The sequence below is a fragment of the Zalophus californianus genome, chromosome 12 (genome assembly GCF_009762305.2).
Source record: "Zalophus californianus isolate mZalCal1 chromosome 12, mZalCal1.pri.v2, whole genome shotgun sequence".
NCBI classification, from domain to species: domain Eukaryota; kingdom Metazoa; phylum Chordata; class Mammalia; order Carnivora; family Otariidae; genus Zalophus; species Zalophus californianus.
The window spans coordinates 105,706,855-105,723,428 of NC_045606.1; the positions used below are offsets into that span (position 1 = coordinate 105,706,855).

General features: G+C 53.3%; 1 protein-coding gene across 4 annotated transcripts in view; it reads right to left on the reverse strand.

Moving 5' to 3' along the window:
- The window catches only part of PTPRN2 (protein tyrosine phosphatase receptor type N2), an 809,200-nt gene that overhangs the window by 4,100 nt on the left and 788,526 nt on the right, over window positions 1-16,574 (reverse strand). For all 4 annotated transcript variants that reach the window (XM_035723337.1, XM_027574319.2, XM_035723336.1 and 1 more), the window contains one exon: window positions 4,508-4,581. In XM_035723337.1, the coding sequence (XP_035579230.1) occupies window positions 4,508-4,581 (74 nt within the window). The remainder of the gene's footprint in view (window positions 1-4,507; window positions 4,582-16,574) is intronic.

A 16,574-nucleotide genomic window follows, 5' to 3' on the forward strand; every position in this document is an offset into this window, starting at 1 on the left:
GTGTGTATGAGTGCACATGTGTACATGTGAGCGCGCATGTGTGTGCATGAGTGCACACGTGTACTTGTGAGCGTGCATGTCTGCATGAGTGTACACGCGAGTGTGCATGTGTGTGTGCATGTGTGTGCATGAGCGTACAGTGTACATGCGAATGTGCATGTGTGCACGTGTATGCATGATTGTACATGAGTGCGCATGTGTACGTTTATACGTGTGTGCACACAGGTATGCACACGCGCACGTGTACGTTTATACGTGTGTGCACACACAGGTATGCACGCACGCGTGTGTGCACTAATAGGTATGCATGCGTGCACACGTGTACGTTTATACGTGTGCACACACATAGGTATGCACACATGTATGCATGCACATGTGTACGTTTATATGTGTGTGCACACATAGGCATGCACGCACGTGTGCGCACATGTGCACGTTTATACATGTGCGCACATAGGTATGCACGCACACATGCGTGTACATGTGTACATTTATACGTGTGCACACACAGGTATGCGCGGATGGATGCGCACACGTGTATGTTTATATGTGTGTGCACACACAGGTACGCACGCGTGGACACATAGGTATATGCACGCGTGCGTGCGCACGTGTACGTTTATACGTGCGCGCACACATAGGTATGCGCGCATGCATGCATGTGAACGGGGAGATAGAGACACAGAGACTGAGGGGAACAATCTCAAGGTACTGAGAGGCTTCTGATGGAGCAGGACGTGGGTCGGGAGGCCCAGGGCTGTGAACTGGATTACACTTAATTCAATCAGTCCTTGTCGCGTCAGACCCCGAGCAAGGTAGGGAGCCGGGCTTGCGGAGCAGAACAAGGATAGGGTGAAACCCAAAGCCAGAGACGAGCAGGGGAGGGGCAGGAGGTGCGGTACCACATGTAAACACCGTGCGCACCCGCCCGGGGCCAACCAACATCACTACTTCCTGGGGACACACGGGTCAGTTGGCTTTTGAAGTGAGCGTCGAAGAGAAAGTGTCGTTACGGACAGCGTTAAGGAGGCACCTTAACGAGATGAAGGGGACGGAGGGGGAGAGTCTGTTCCACGACACGCGTAGAGGACGAGACATCGCTCACCTTGTGACGTGTGTTTTCCCTGCCTCCTGCGATTTCATCTCCCTTCCTAGGAACGAGCATTCTGTTGCGCTACTGACACACGTGAGGTGATGGGGGTTGGGTGACATCTCCTTCTGCTTGGGTCTCCCGGGCCGTAACCCTGTGCTGCCGCTTGCTTCTCAGGCTCGTCCCCGCGGCCGGCGCCAGCTCCCAGGCCCGGGGCCGTGGCTTCCCTTCCTCTCCTCAGGCAGACGCACGGCAGGTGTCTGTGCTTCGTTTGACCGAGGGTTTGTTTCCAGGTGGAAAATCAGCTATCGGGGGCTTTTTTGAACGTAAAGATGGAGTTGTGCAGTCAGGCTGTGCGCTGGGGGTCGGGGGGCTCCGTCCCCGGTCTGTTTTGTGTCTTCAGCTCATATGGCACAATCTGACTACATGGGTTTGAACAGCCCACAGGCGACCTTCTCTTGGCTTCTGTGGAAGAGTATTCAGATTGTATGGCACTATTTTTTCCCACAGAAATTTTCCTTTTGTTAAACTGAACTTCAGGGGAAGTTCCATTTCATGGAGAAATGTTGGGCAAAGCCATCAAATTAAGACAGACTGGTGGCTTTGATGTGCTTATTTCTTTATACCTTGAAATTCTAGGAATTGCATTTACATACACACTTCCAGACAGCTTTTGAACCCCCACCTGAAGGAAGAGGGTCAGTTCCGGCAGGGAAGGTACATGAGGCAAATTCTCTGCTCTCTGGATGCTTCATCTCCCTTTCTGGCAGGGCCTGTGGGCCGTTCCCTGGGCCTCAGGACCTTGTGCCACGAGGCCCGAATGGTTTTTGCACTGTGTTATGCACCGTCCCCACGGTTTCGCCCAGATCCACCATGGAGTCTGTGTTTTGGGCATCCTTGTACCGTCTGGGGTGTCTGGGGTGGAGGAAGCCTGCCTGGGAGGTACCCAGGTTCAGGGAGTGAAGAAGTGAGTCTTGACGATTTCCTGCAGGTTATCTGTGCAGTAGGAGACGGCCCAAAGCAGCATCAAGATTTAGGCAGAGACAGAATCCGCTTTTCTTTCCTGGTTATAAAGTGACACTGCTCACCAGGCCCTGGTTCTCAGGCCTCCAAGCCTCCTCCATGGCTTCTGGTGGCCCCGTGGGGCCAGACCATCCAGGGACAGTGCACTGACCCTGCAGTGCTGGCCCTCACAAGGCTACCACCAAGTGGCATGGTCAGGCTAGTAGGATGGACCTTCCTTGGGCACAAAACCTGCGGGTTATTTGTCACCTGCTGACATCATGATAAAGCACAACAACAAAGAGACGTGAACAGTACCAAATCTCTCCCCCAAGACACTGCTCATTACCAAGAAGAATCACCTGGGGGACACCCCCTGAGCCGAGTGACCGAAGCTCACCTCCCTAGAAAGGAGATCAACCGGGTTCACGTGCCTCCTTCTGGGACGTTCCTGTCCAAGATGCACAACCAGAACCCATCACAGGAACCTCAGACAAACCCAAGCAAGAGACAGTCTATGAAAACCAAGCCACACCTGCCAGTTCTCTTTTGAAGAGCTCTCAAGGCCACCGAGCTGTTCCATTAGTCGAGATGTGGGAGATATGACGACTGAGTGCTCAGGGGTGGTCTTGCTCCAGGGAAAGGTCACTGCGGACATGGATGAGCTAGGACAAGGTCTGCCCCCGAGTAAATGGCTTATACTGATGCCGGTTCCTGGCTGCGGTCACCTGTGGTTACATAAGGTGCTAGCAGTGGGAACCTAGTGAGGGCACGTGGGAATGATCTGTATTATTTCTGCACGTGTTTTGCAGGTCTGAAATAATTTCAAAACTTCAGATTAAAAAAAAATCCTAGGAAAACAAAGTGTGCCATGATTGATAAACTTCCTTCACGCTAATCAAATGCGAATTCTCGTGACCCGCATGCGTGCTACAGGGGGATGGGGTGAGCGCACGGTGCTGGTGACAGCTCTTCGGGGCTGAGCGTGCACAGGGCAGGCTGCTTGTACCCCCAGGTGCCGGAGCCTGGGTGGAGGTCCGGGGCTGGGGCAGGCGCAGCTGCCGGGGGGAAGGGCTCGGCCGGAGCAGTTCTTGACTCTTTAGAAGGCTTCTTGTGACTCTGCTTAGAATAGATTGTGGTTCTGTAAGAGACTGAAGTTAAATTTGCCTCGGTGCTTGGGGTTGACTTTGGCCATCAAGAACCAGCCAGGTGACTGTTAAGGTATTTCAGGAAATGATCTTCCGGTTCAAAGTGTGCTCAGCTTAGCCTCCTGAGGCGTGTGGCTTCATTCTCAACAGAGAGCTTGGGATGTAGCTGTCTCCTCTCATCCAGCTCAGACCCCGTGTGACGTGTGTCTTCTCATGGTAACATTCAGACAGAAAGGGGGCTGGGGGCTACTGGCACTTTCCAGGGGGAGCAGTGAGACCCCGGGAGGCAGGGTAAGCTCTCTGGGGCCCCAGAACCATCACCACCAGGCACAAAGCACGGTCCTCGGGTCCTTGGGTCAGCCCCACTTCATGGGAGTGCTTTTTACAACCTACAGTCCTCTTAGGCATAAGGAAGGAATTCTGCAAGGGTGTCTTTTAGGGATTTTGGCCTTTTGTGTAGGTGCTAATAGCACTGGGGTGGCAGGACTACCTTGAGAAAGGGAAGATTCTGTATTTTATGACTTCATTACCTTTATGGAACAGATGCGTGGGAGCTTTCGTGGTCGTTGGACACAGATACTTCCGAGTGCTAAAGGAACATCATGTAAAGCCCATTTCTAGCTCTGGTTAACCCAAAGCCAACCAGCCATCTTGTGTTTACTCTTGTTGCAAACGTGGCCTTCTCAGTAAGTACGCAAATAAGCTATTTTGAGGTGTTTGAGGACCTGAGTACACCCGGGGACATCCGATGACCACACAACAGAGTTGTGGTTCTGTGGGCCAGAAAGGGGGGGGGGGGGTCTGGCAGAATGTTAGTGGATCTAGACCATTCCCCTGCAGGGGTGCTGGGGTTTGTCACTGACCTCTTTTTTTTTAAATTCCCAAGTGAGTGTGGAGACCAATGTGGCTCAATACCATGACCCTGAGATCATGACCTGAGCCGAAACCAGGAGTCAGACGCTTAACCGACTGAGCCACCCAGGTGCCCCTATCATGGAGCTCTTTTTGTAAAAATGTAATGCTCTCCCTCTTCCCCAAATCTGGTGGGGAGAGGGCTCCAAAGACTGGAGATCCAACTGCATCTGTTTTTGCTCAAATGCAGGTGGTTGCTGGAACCATGGGCCGCCCTCCCGGGAGGGGCCTTCCACTCCCACCTGGGACCTGCGTGGGAGACACTTGGTTCCCTTCTCCTCTCTCCTTGCTGGGAAACACCTGCAGAAAGACACCCCTGTCGCCCCCACCATTCCCGAGGACTGGCCGACAGTACCTTTGTCTGGACCATGCCCGGTCTCTGGTCCCTCAAGTGCTCCAGGGTCGCGGCGATATCGATCTCCTTAGCGCCTGCAACAAACAACACACACAGATCAGGCTGGGCTCAGACACAAGATGACCCGCGCTCAGCTGTCCCTCGCCTGCGTCGGGCTCCCTTCAGGCTGAGAGACCAGTTCAAAATGATCACGCTCATCCCTCAGCAGGCCTGGCGGGCACCTGCCATGTCCGTGTTCGTCTAGAAAAACAAGGAGCGCGGTTTTTGCGAGCATTCATTCAGGAACACAGGGCTGAGACATGCTGTCAGATGCCCATCCACGTACTTACAACAGTCGTTGCTATTAGAGATGACAACTTGATGATTTGTGTGTGTGTGTGGGGGTGCATTTAAAAGAATGTTTTAGAAATGGGAAGCATATAAGCTTTAATTTCAATCGTGTAGAATTTTTTTATTTCAAGTAATGAGAAATGAGACTAATAAATCTTTTCCATCTTATATTGGCTTCTAAAGGTGGAGCTCCCAGTGAGGGTTCCAAATGTTAAGAAAAGGTAGAGATGCCCTTGTGTGTGTTCACTGCAGAGTTTCACTGAAAGACCCCTCCCCACAGAGAGCATCTCATCGCAGGTGATCTGGGCTTCACAGAAATAATACTATTTGGGTTTGAAACTTTAACCTTATCATTAATTCAACACGTGTTCTTGTTTTTCTATTTCTAGTAGACAGAGAATGGCGCTGGGTCCCATGCCCACAAACTTCTTACAGTTTAGGGAGCTGAGACGCGTCTGCCAACATGAAAATGCAAAATGTGGGAACTGGGAGCAGGTGGTCGCCCCCGAGGTGGGGGTGGGGTGGAACCCACGTGCCAAACTAGGTGCCATGTTCCGAGCATCATCTCGGCTCGTTACCAGAACACAGTGGAATGGGAGCTGTAGAGGAGACCGAGGCTTATCCCCATGGAACAGCCTGTCTCTGGTCACACAGAGCAGGTGGCCGCGACTGTCGGCAGCCAGCCTGCACCAGGCAGAGGGGCGAGAGACCCTGACTGGCCCTTCTCTGTCTGCACAACCTAAGTGAGCACATTGCTCCCCTCGGGCACAGAACCGGGACAGTGAACTTGGAAATTTCTAAGGTGGTTGTAATTTTTCAAGTCCTAGGGTTCTGGGGCTTAACCGGTGGGCTCCTGAGCACCCAGTGATGTTTTCCGAGCACAGCAGGTTGAGACAGGCAGAGAGGGAGAGAGGTGGGCAGGGGAGGTCCTAGGAGGAAACACATCCCAACCAAACGTATCTGCACAAATAAAGGGGAATCAACAGGAAGGACAGATGATCTGGCACCATGCCCCCAGGGCGGAGGGGCACCCCTGTGCCCTCACTCTCCACTCTCATCCTCGAGCAGACAGGATGGGAGCACTTGCATCTCTTGAGGCTGGGGGGACAGTGCTCAGCACGTCGCGGGCTCGCCGTGAATGAGGCGGCCTTATGGGAACTAAGCCGGTGGTCCTTCCAGATATGGAATTCCAACCTACTGGAAAACACCATGAGTTTCCCCAAGTGTTAAATCAGGGCCTTCATAGGAAGGAGAAGAAACCCCCCTCTTGACGGCTAGACAGTCGACAGGGAGCTCAACAGCTGGGGTCTGCTGAGAAACTCATTCAAGGAAAAGACAGGGGTCAATTTCGGGACATGCTCCTCTTCGGGTGTGGACGAGGCCACAATAAATACAATTTGTTTTAAAGGGAGCCCATGATTCTCTGTTCTGTTCCATTGATCTATGTGTCTGTTTTTGTGCCGGTACCACACTGGCTTGATGATCACAGCTTTGTAACAGAGCTGGAAGTCCGGAAACATCTTTTTCTTTTCTTTTTAAAAATATTTTATTTATTTGTCAGAGAGAGAGAGGGTGAGCACAAGCAGGGGGAGGGGCAGGCAGAGGGAGAAGCAGGCTCCCCGCTGAGCAGGGAGCCCAATGAGGGACTCGATCCCGGGACCTGAGCCAAAGGCAGATGCTTAACTGACTGAGCCACCCAGGCACCCCTGGTTTTCTTTTTCAAGGTTGCTTTGGGTCTTTGGGGTCTGTTGTGGTTCTGTAAACATTTTAGGATTTTTCTAGTTCTGTGAAAAATGGTGGTGGTATTTTGATAGGGGTTACATTAAATGTGTAGATTGCTTTGGGTAGCATAGACATTTTAACAATGTTTGTCAAAAACAAATGAACATAGGAAAAGGGGGGGAAAGAGGAGAGAGGGAACTGAACCCTAAAAGACTCTTACAGACAGAGAACACACTGAGGGTTGATAGGGGGAGGGTGGGGAATGGTCTACATGGGTGATGGGGATTAAGGAAGGCTCTTGTGATGAGCACTGGGTGTTTTGTGTAAGTGATGAGTCACTGAATTCTACTCCAGAAACCAAAATTGCACTGTATGTTCACTAAAATTCAAATAAGAGAAGAAATTTCAACAACAGATCAAAAACAATAAATAGAAATAAAGGGAACCCACGAATCTGAGATAGTCTGAAACAAAGAGGTTTGCCCCGCTACCAGATGGGAAGATGGAGAAGAGAGGAAGCTGAGTGGTCGGGTCTGGAGGCCACGGCATGTGGTGCCCCCCGTGGTGGCCACGGCCTGAGGATCTGCTGCCTCACCTTCCCAGGTAGGCTGGGCCCTGGGGGCCCACATGTGAGTTATGGGGCTAACCGTGCACAGAAATTGGCTTCCTCAGGACACAAGCTTGCCTTAGGAAGATTAAACGCTACGCAGAGAGGGAGCGAGGGGGAAACGGATTTCTTCCATACCGCGCATGGCACTGCCACTCTCCAGCCGGCGTGGACAGAAGCACCAGGCGTGGGCAGCAGCAACCGGGCCTGCGGGAATGCTCCCCATACCTGCCGGCTGGGGCCAGGTGCTTGCGGTGCTTCCCTGCCCCAGGCTGAGGCTCCGCGCTGGTGTGGGGTCTCGAGCTGGCACGGGGGGGCCAAGGGTCCTTGCAGGGTCCGACGCTGAGCGACAAGGCGCGGTCATGAATCACGGCACCGACAGCATGCTAGCTGCTCGCAGATTCCGGAGAATTAATCTGCTCGGCTACAGCCCACATTGGCTTCCAGTTGGATGCGCAGCTACTTCCTCCTACCACCGCGAGGCCCGCATTCGGAAGCGTCAGGTGTGGGGCAGACCCTGGTGCAACAGAGACGAGTCCCAGTCCTTCCTAAATGAAATCGGAGGGCTTCATGTGGGATCTGGACTTAGACAGAACCCCTCTCTTTTTAAGGCAGTTCAGGTCACTTTCTTTTAGTCCTTGAAGCTGGTTTAAAACCTCTTCCAGCTGCTCTTTTATTCCGAGGGGCTGCTCTGTATGCTGGGGCTGTATGGAGGCCTCCCCTGCGGGAGGCCAGGGACGGGCTGGGGACATGTGCAGCCCTCCCTCCTGGGTGGCTGTCCGCGTGGACGATGGTTGCCGGCCGTTGTCCCGAGCCTGCAGGATCCTTGGATAAAATGCTACGAGGAACCTCTCTTGTTTTGTTACCTGCTGACGCCCTCTGGACCACGGTCTGTGAGGGAAAGGGAGGGACAGGCGGAAGCCTGATCGGGTCGTCCCTACTCAAGGAGTTTAAACCACCCCGGGGGAGCTAGCTCAGAATCCCACTTTGCCTGGAGCCAGTCGGACACTTGAGGAGGTCAAACCGATGCTTAAAAACATCCAGAACTAAGTTCGGGGAGAGACGGATTGATGAGGTCACAGGTCAAGTGTATGACATGGTGGCTAATATCCCCTTGCTCATCAGGATTATGGTAATAAGCTATTTGCGGTCTGTGCTGAGAAGGAAGTTTCCAGAACTCAGTCCGTGGTCAGTCGTGAGCGCTGGGGACACACAGGGAGGGTGGTGTGAGGAGGCTCAGTGGCCTCTGAGGGTGTGGGGCCTCATGGAGCACCAACCAGAACCCGCATTGATAAAGCAGATCCATGTGGGCCGGGAGGGGGGTGGGTGTGTGAGTCCTTCCTTACTTTATGAAGGGATTTATTTAAATCCCCCCAAATCTAGGAAGCTTCCTCTAGTGCATTTAAAATGGAACCCTCTCTTTAAAAATTCCATCTTGCTGACAACATCTGAAATTCGAGGCGGACAGACCTACTGCGTGTGGTGCTCAAGTGGAAAAGCATGTAAACAGTCAAAGAAAAAGAACATAGAAAAAGATTCCCATGCAGAAGACAGGGCAGGAGCAAGATACAGGGGCGGTTTCTGGTGTTTCCCGCTTGAGAAGCGTCAGGACTATTCCAACACCAGAACGCTCACAGGATCGGGCTCTGCGGCCCAGCGCAAGGTGTGCTCCCCGGATGTGGCTGCGCAGCCCGGGACCCAGCACCATGGCCCCCTGTAGGCCGCCCCAGCCCAACCCCGATGTCTTCCCTGCGGCCCTGCACGGTCGGCTAGGGCGCACACCCGGGCCCCATCCAGTGCGGTGCTCGATGGGTATTCATCACTGTTAGTCTCTACTTCACTCAGGGTCCATTGGTTTCTAAGTTTACGCACCGGCTAAATACATTTTTAAGACCAGAGAGGTTTTTAAGCCCTAGATAAAAAGTATTAATCGTTAAACAATGAACATCTAGAGAACACTAGTATGATTAAAATTCTTTTTTTTTTTTTTTTTTTTTTACAGCGAAAGGATGGATTTGAAGTTTAAGGAGACCAAGTCCTTGATGGGGTTGGCTTCGAGCTCTCTTGCAGTTTGCTTCCCGGCTGAGGGCTCGTGGGGACTGTCCACCCCCTCGGCCAGCCCAGCCCCCTCGCAGGTGCGCACGAGCGAGCGGGGCTGTGGCCTGCGCATGTGCACTCCCCTCCGCACGACTTCCGGCAGTCCGTTCGGTGGTGAGGCCGAATACACATAAATGAGTTTCGTTACAGAGTTTTTACCCACAGGTTTGCAAACGGCAGGGATCCCATGTGCTCTTTTCTTTAAGGTAAAAAGACAAGGTGTGTCAAGTGTGCAAGAGGGAAAAGCCTTCACTTTGCACGAGCAGGTGGTCTCCCTTCTGCCGTCAGGAGGCGTCGAGCAACGGCTCTCTCTGGCCGAGCCCACCGCGCACGGCCAGAGCTCCGCCCCGGTCCGCAGGACAAGATCCGGCGGCTGTGGGCACCGCCCCCACAGGTGCGCGCACGCGCACACCCACACAGGCTCGCCCACGCCCGACACGCCCGACCCGGGCTCGCACACGCCGGACACGCCCGATCTGGGCTCTCACACGCCTGACACGCCCACACAGGCTCGCACACGCCCGACACGCCCGATCTGGGCCCGCACACGCCCACATGGGCTCGCACACGCTCGACCCGGGCTCGCACACGCCGGACTCGGGCTCTCACACACGCACCGCTGTCCTGTGCCTTCTGTGCCAAGAAGTTTCTGATGCCCGTAACCAACTGGAGGCCTGTAAAAATCACAGCCGGGCGGATTCCTGCTGACCTCGGAGATGAATTACAATCTCCTTTTGTCACTAGATCAAACGAGACAAGTTTACATCCTATTCCCTTGAAAATGAAGTACACCGGGACCCAAAACCAAAATTTTTTTTATAAAACAAATTCTAAATCATTTTTCAGGAGAACTGAGAAGCTTCCAAGTTTTTATAAAAGATGTAAGTCAGAAGTAGGGCTCTGTAGGTGTGCACACTCCCTTCAAACCCACCACCTTCAGTACTGCAGGGGAGCACGGGGCTGCTCAGGGTCCTGAGCACCTGTCCTCCAGCCGGGCACCGACACACCGCAGGGGCAGCCACGGTTGGGGAACATGTGTGCCAGGCGCCCAGGTGTAAGTGAGCATGCTGGCCGTTAGGTGTGAAGAGGGACGGATGAGGGGAGACGGCCCAGCACTCGGGAGAGCACGCCGCCATGCACAGGTGCGGCTGCCTCTCACACCCCCCTGAGCAGCAGGTGCCGTGGGCACAGGGCGTGAAGGAGATGCAGACGCTGCAGGGGTCGTGGAAGCACACAGGTGTGGTCAAGCCTCCTCTCTGTTGAGGTTCCACGAAGCCCAGAGAAAGGCCCATGTCATGAATGTATGTGCACGAGTGTGTCCTGGGAGCGCATTGGCAGCGGCCGGAAAGGGGCCTGCAGGACCCCTGCCAAGCCACCAGGAACGCCAGACGGCTCATGTTAGGGAGTCTGCAGCTCAGACCAGGTTCTCTGGAGCGCCTGTGTGGCGGGGACACAGAAGTCAGCCAGGCCGGGCCGCACGGGTTGCTCTTGAACAGGAAAACAAGTCCTTCAAGGTGACTGACCCTCCACCGTTCACCAAAGTGGCACCATGGGCTCTTGTTTGCCCCCCTCCTCCCTCAGTCCTCACCTCTGCTTCTGACTCAGAAAGCTGGAGCCCGCACGGCCTGGCTGGGGACAGTGCTGAGCACTGTGACTCCAGGCTCGGTGCTGGCGGTGAAGCACTCGGCCCCTCTTGGCCTCGTGGAAAAGGGGAAGCAGACACCCAAGGAGGAGTCAGGAGGGACCACAGAAGTCAGAAGGACAGCATGGGGCTAACACTTAGCACGGTATGTTCTGTCCTGCGAAAGTCCAGGTGACTGTGGGGGGTGCTTATGGAAGGGTCACTAATTCAAAGGGGCAGAGGCACCGTCCCCTATACTCCTGCCCCAGCCAGACGACACCCTTTCTTGCTAAGGCCTCAGAATCCTACTTAACACCGCCTGTGAGCTGCCACTGCCAAGTGACCAGGATGGCTGTGCGTCGGGACTTCCTCCACCAGCATGGACGGGGGTCTTGGCAGGAGCAGGGACATGCCCTCACCATGTGGGGAGGAAATGAGCACGGGAACTGCTGCCAAGAAGGGCACAGGCAGCCTCCCTGGAGGCCTCTGGGGTCTGCAGGGAGAGGGTCACGGCTGCGAGTGGAGTGGCCTGGCTGGCAGTGGGTGGAGCTCTGCTGGAGAGGTAGCAGCAAAGCTACTGGGTGTGTGTGGCAGGGCCCAGTGAGGGCGGCCTGCCTGGGGATGGCAGGGCAGACAGGTGACGCTGCTCACGGGGAAGGGGGACAGTGGATGGACAAGCTGGTGGCCCATGGTCCAGCAGAAGGAAGCGAACTCACAGGAGGGACGGCCCCAAACACCAACCAAGTCAGGTGGGTTGACCCAGGTTTCGTGGTCTCTCACGTCGGCTGTGTGTCTGCCCACGGACTAGTCAGACTGGGGAGGAGCGCCGTGGGTGACGCCAGGAGGCCGTGTGAGCAGATCTGACCCAGGAGGTGAGGGAGGGGGGGATGCTTGCTCTGCAGGCTGGCCTCATGGGGACCCGCGTCTACCCCCTGGCAGGTCTGAGCGCCCACAGCTGTCAGCCCCGCCCAGCTCGCTCCAGAGGGTGGAGACCATTTAGGAGATGAACGGTAGGATCATGGTTCACAAAATTACCCAAATACATTGTGCTCCTGGCGCTTCCTTGGAGTAAACGGCCCTGTTGTGTCTTGCTCCCCCCCTTAACCAGCTTGTCTACGGTGAGCCCGGTGTGCCCTGGCCGGGGTCACAGCGCAGGGATGCGGCTCCCGGGATGCTCACCTGAGTCTGGGCTGCAGTGGGCCGAGAGCACCCGGCTCCCAGCTCTGCAGACCGCCCCTGCCCGCGCTGCCCCCGCGTGCCTGTCATTGCCGCGAGCTACCAGGCTGCTCAAGGTGGGAAGTGTGGATCACGTCAGGTGAGGGAAGAAATACACGCGCCCCTGCCTGATGGAGGCCCCGTCTTCTACGACAGTGGTGCTCACGAGGGCCCCTCCCCCCACCGTGTTCTGGACACTGGGTCAGCCTGAGACGTCCATGAAGCTGGAGATGAGGCGTTTCTGCTTTGAAGTCATGTGGAAGCCAGACTATCTGTGAAATTCATTTTCTGCTGGTTCTTCAGGCTTTTGTGCTTCAAGCACACGTAGAAAAAGAGATGTTGCCCCCTTGACACACACCCTTCTTTGCAGCCTGTCCTCCTAACCAGTCTTGTCTGTGGCAGAGCCGGCCACGTGCGCGGCCAAGGGCGAGCCCACGTCGGGGGCGGGCTCAGGCCTCCGGTACACTCCGCCCCTCTCGTCCAGCCAATCCCCGAGCCCCACCTACACTGTGGCTTCCCGGCGGCTGCAGACGGACCAGGGCCAGTGGGCCTGCCATTCCAGGCCCTAAACAACCCCTCCCTAGGCCCACTGCTCGCCCGTCTCTGCGGTGCTGATTCTGGGCGTCCTGCTGTCCTCCACCATCTCCTCCTCCTGGGCTCTACCACTTGCAGAAAGGCCAGGGCTCTGCATTGACCCAGCCAGCTGGAGGCCTTCTGGCAGGTCGCCAGATCTCTGAGATCTGCTGCCTCAGTTGACAACAAAGTGTCCTAACGAATAAGCCTCAGGCCCCTTCTGTTCCGAGGGCAAGAGTCCGTAGCTCTGGCCAACGTTCTGCCCTAGGTGGGGAGCAAGGCACCCCCAGGACCCTGCATCCCAAGTGAGGGTCCTCACGGTGTGTACTACCCCTACAAACTGCAGGCTGCAGACTCTGTTTCTCTCCACGGAGGATAAACTCAGGGAGGGTGACCTCGTCTTCTGGCCTGTTCACCATGCCTCCCCCAACACCGAGCCTGGCAAGTGTTCCATAAACACCAGGCTGAAACGACACTCTACAGCTTCGCCAGGAGAACCGCGTGGTACGGTGACAGTGGCCACAAGGCCCGGCAGGACCCAGGAGAGGAGAAAGGAACTGGGGAGCTGTGGAGCAGTATGAGAAAGGCCCTGAGCCCCAAGGTCAGAGAGGCCACGGGCCCCAAGGGGCGCAGTGCTCAGATGCCATGCAGACGCCGCATTGAGAGCAGACACAGTCAGGACTGAGCAGGGAGATAGTTCCAGAGGCTGCTGCGGCAGGGCTGGGAGAAACGGGGTGCCCACCTTCAGTGCTGTTCCCTAGAGCCGTGTGGCCCCGTGGGACTCCCTGTGATGGCGGGTGCTCTGTGTCCCCCACCATGGTGGTCACGAGTCACGCGTGGCATTGGGCATGTGCTTTGTGGCCAGCATGACAGAGGCACTGACTTTCACATTTTAATCCACTTAAGTCGGCACGTGTGGCTAATGGTCACGTATGGACCAGTGCATCTCTGGAGGAGTTACAGGTTTAAGAAAGTTCAAGGAGCCGTGGGATATTATTTAAGGAAGATATTTTGATAGTTAACAACACTATTATATATTTGAAAGTTACTGAAAGAGTAGATCTTAAACGTTCTCACCACAAAAAAGAATCATAATAACCATGTGAGGTGATGGAGCTGCTAACTAACCCTGTTTTGGCAATCGCTTTATAATACACACATTTACCGATTTACCACGTTGTATACCTTAAACTTAGAAAATGTTTTATAGCAATTATGTCTTAGTAAAGCTGGGAAAGATTTTTAAAAAGATATTTTGATATCATTACTTATAACACATAATGAGTCACGGTGTGAAGACACACAGCGGGCAGGATTTCTCAACTAGTCCAGTTAATCTTTCTGCTTGGTCAGCTCTCTTGGTTCCCAAAGCTAGTATCCCATCTTCTTCTTTGACCTGCTATTTTTTTTAAAGATTTTTAAATTTATTTTAGAGAGTGAGAGAGAGTAGGGGGAGGGGTATAGGGAGAAAGAGAATCCGAAGCAGATTCCCCACTGAGGGTGGAGCTCGGTCCTATGACCCTGAGACCACAACCTGAGCTGAAATCAAGAGTCAGACACTTAGCTGACTGAGCCACCCAGGTGCTCCGAATTTGACCTGCTATTAAAAGTTAGCATCTCTTACAAGAAAACGTAGGGGGAAATTTTTTTTTTTTTTTTAAATAATAGGCATCCTAACGGGTGTAAGGTGATAGTTCATGGTGGGTTTGATGTGCATTTCTTATACCAGACGGTTCGCTGCGAACTTTAAAAATGGGGTGGTCTGGGGTGCCTGGGTGGCTCAGATGGTTAAGCATCTGCCTTCGGCTCAGGTCATGATCCCGAGGTCCTGGGATCGAGTCCCGCATCGGGCTCCCTGCTCCTTGGGAGCCTGCTTCTCCCTCTGCTTCTCTCTCTCCCCCCCACCTCTGTCTCTCATGAATAAATAAATAAAATCTTTAAAAAAAAAGGGGTGCTCTGTTTATTGGCATGGAAGAGGCAATGGTATCAGGGACACGTTATCAAGGACATGTGCTGTGAAGTCACATCCCAGCGAGGCCACCTGATGGCTGTGCGACCCTGGGTGAGGTGGGTAAAGGCCAAATATCTTTACCTACGAAATAGTAATAAAAGTGTTACCTCCACAGAGCCATTGTCTGACAACACTTTAAATGTAAACACATAAGAAACAAAGTTGGGGATAGGTTTAAAAAAATTCTTCTGTGTATTTTCCATATCGATTATGTTTTACTCTAGGGAAAAATCAGCTAAATAGATAAAAATTATATGTGTTCATATAAAGGTCCTAAAATGATGCATACTAAAGAGGTTAAGGGTCATCACAACTGCAGATGAAGGCAAGGAGGTAAGAAAATTTGCCCTTTTTGCTTTATATGTTTTCTTAACATTTTGACAGGCATGTATGTTATTGCTTTTATTTATTTTTGTTTTTTAGTTTTATTGAGTTTTAGATTTTAATTCTAGTGTAGTTAACATACAGTGTTATATTAGTTTCAGGAGTACAATATAGTGATTCATGTGGGGAAAATGTTCATGACATTGGCTTTGACAATAGATTTCCTGGATAGGACACTAAATGCATAGGCAACAACAGGAAAAATAGACAAATGGGACTTCATAAAAACTAAATGCTTTCATGCACCAAGGACACCATTGGGAGAATGAACATACATATTTTCTCCCATAGAATTTCCCCATTCTATGGGAGGAAATATTTGCAAATCACATATCTGATAAGGGATTAATATTCAGAATATATAAAGAACCTCTATAACTCAATAACAACTAAAACCAAATAGCCCAATTAAAAAATGGGCAAAAATTCTCCAAAGGAAATATCCAAATAGCCAACAAACATGAAAAGATGCTCAATACCATACTCATTAGGAAAATGCAAATCAAAACCACCACGAGACACCACTTCACACACATTAGGATGGCTACTTCCAAAAACACAGAGAATAATGAATATTGGAAAAGATGTGGAGTGATTAGACCCCTCATGAGCTGCTGGTGGGAGAGTGAAATGGAGCAGCCGCTGAGGAAAACAGTGTGGCACGTCCTCAGAAAGTTAACCATCCAATGAGCATGTGGTTCCGCAACTGCACTCTGGGTCTGTACCCAGAAGAGGAGGAAGCAGAAACTCAGAGAGGTGTTTGTACGCCCATGTTCGCAGCAGCATGACACACAGGGGCTGCAGGCTGGATGCACCCTGAGCGTCCATCCATTAGGGGTGATGGGTCAATGAAGTGTGGTCTGTCCACATGACGGACTATGTTCCAGCCACCTGCGCCATGGGTGAGTCTGGAGGACGCCAAGTGAGCTAATCCCGTCACGGAAGGACACATGCTGGGGTTCCCAGGCACGAGGCCCGTGGCACCATGAGTTTTAGGGACAGCGAGCAGAATGGAGATGTTACATGCCCTCCTGCAGGCAGCTGTTGGCTGAGGGGCACCGTGCAACAGAAAACAGGAAGCAGGTCAGGCTGCTGAGACGGAAGGAGGAGCTGGACCCACGGCCTCGTGGACGCACAGGCCTGCCCACATTCCCACTGCTTGGCTACTTCATTGGCACGTCCGCACACCTGTGCGCCTGAGGGGCAGTTGATTCCCATGTACAGTGAGGTCCCCGGTCCTGAGGCCCTCGGCAGACAAAGGAATGGGCCTCCCCAAGCTCCATGGGGCTTTCCAACACGAGCCGCAGCGGGGAGGCCATGGTGTGCACTCGGAGCGGCCCAGTGGGGCTCAGTGGGTGGGTATCTGTGATGGCCCCCTGGCGAGTGACAGGGCCAGCTAGTAGCCACTGCCTCAGGGTGACCCTCCACCTGGCACCCACTTCCTTTAAAAAACTGCAACTAAACAAAAACAAAAACAAAAACATCTGGCCGAAGAGATGTCACGGAC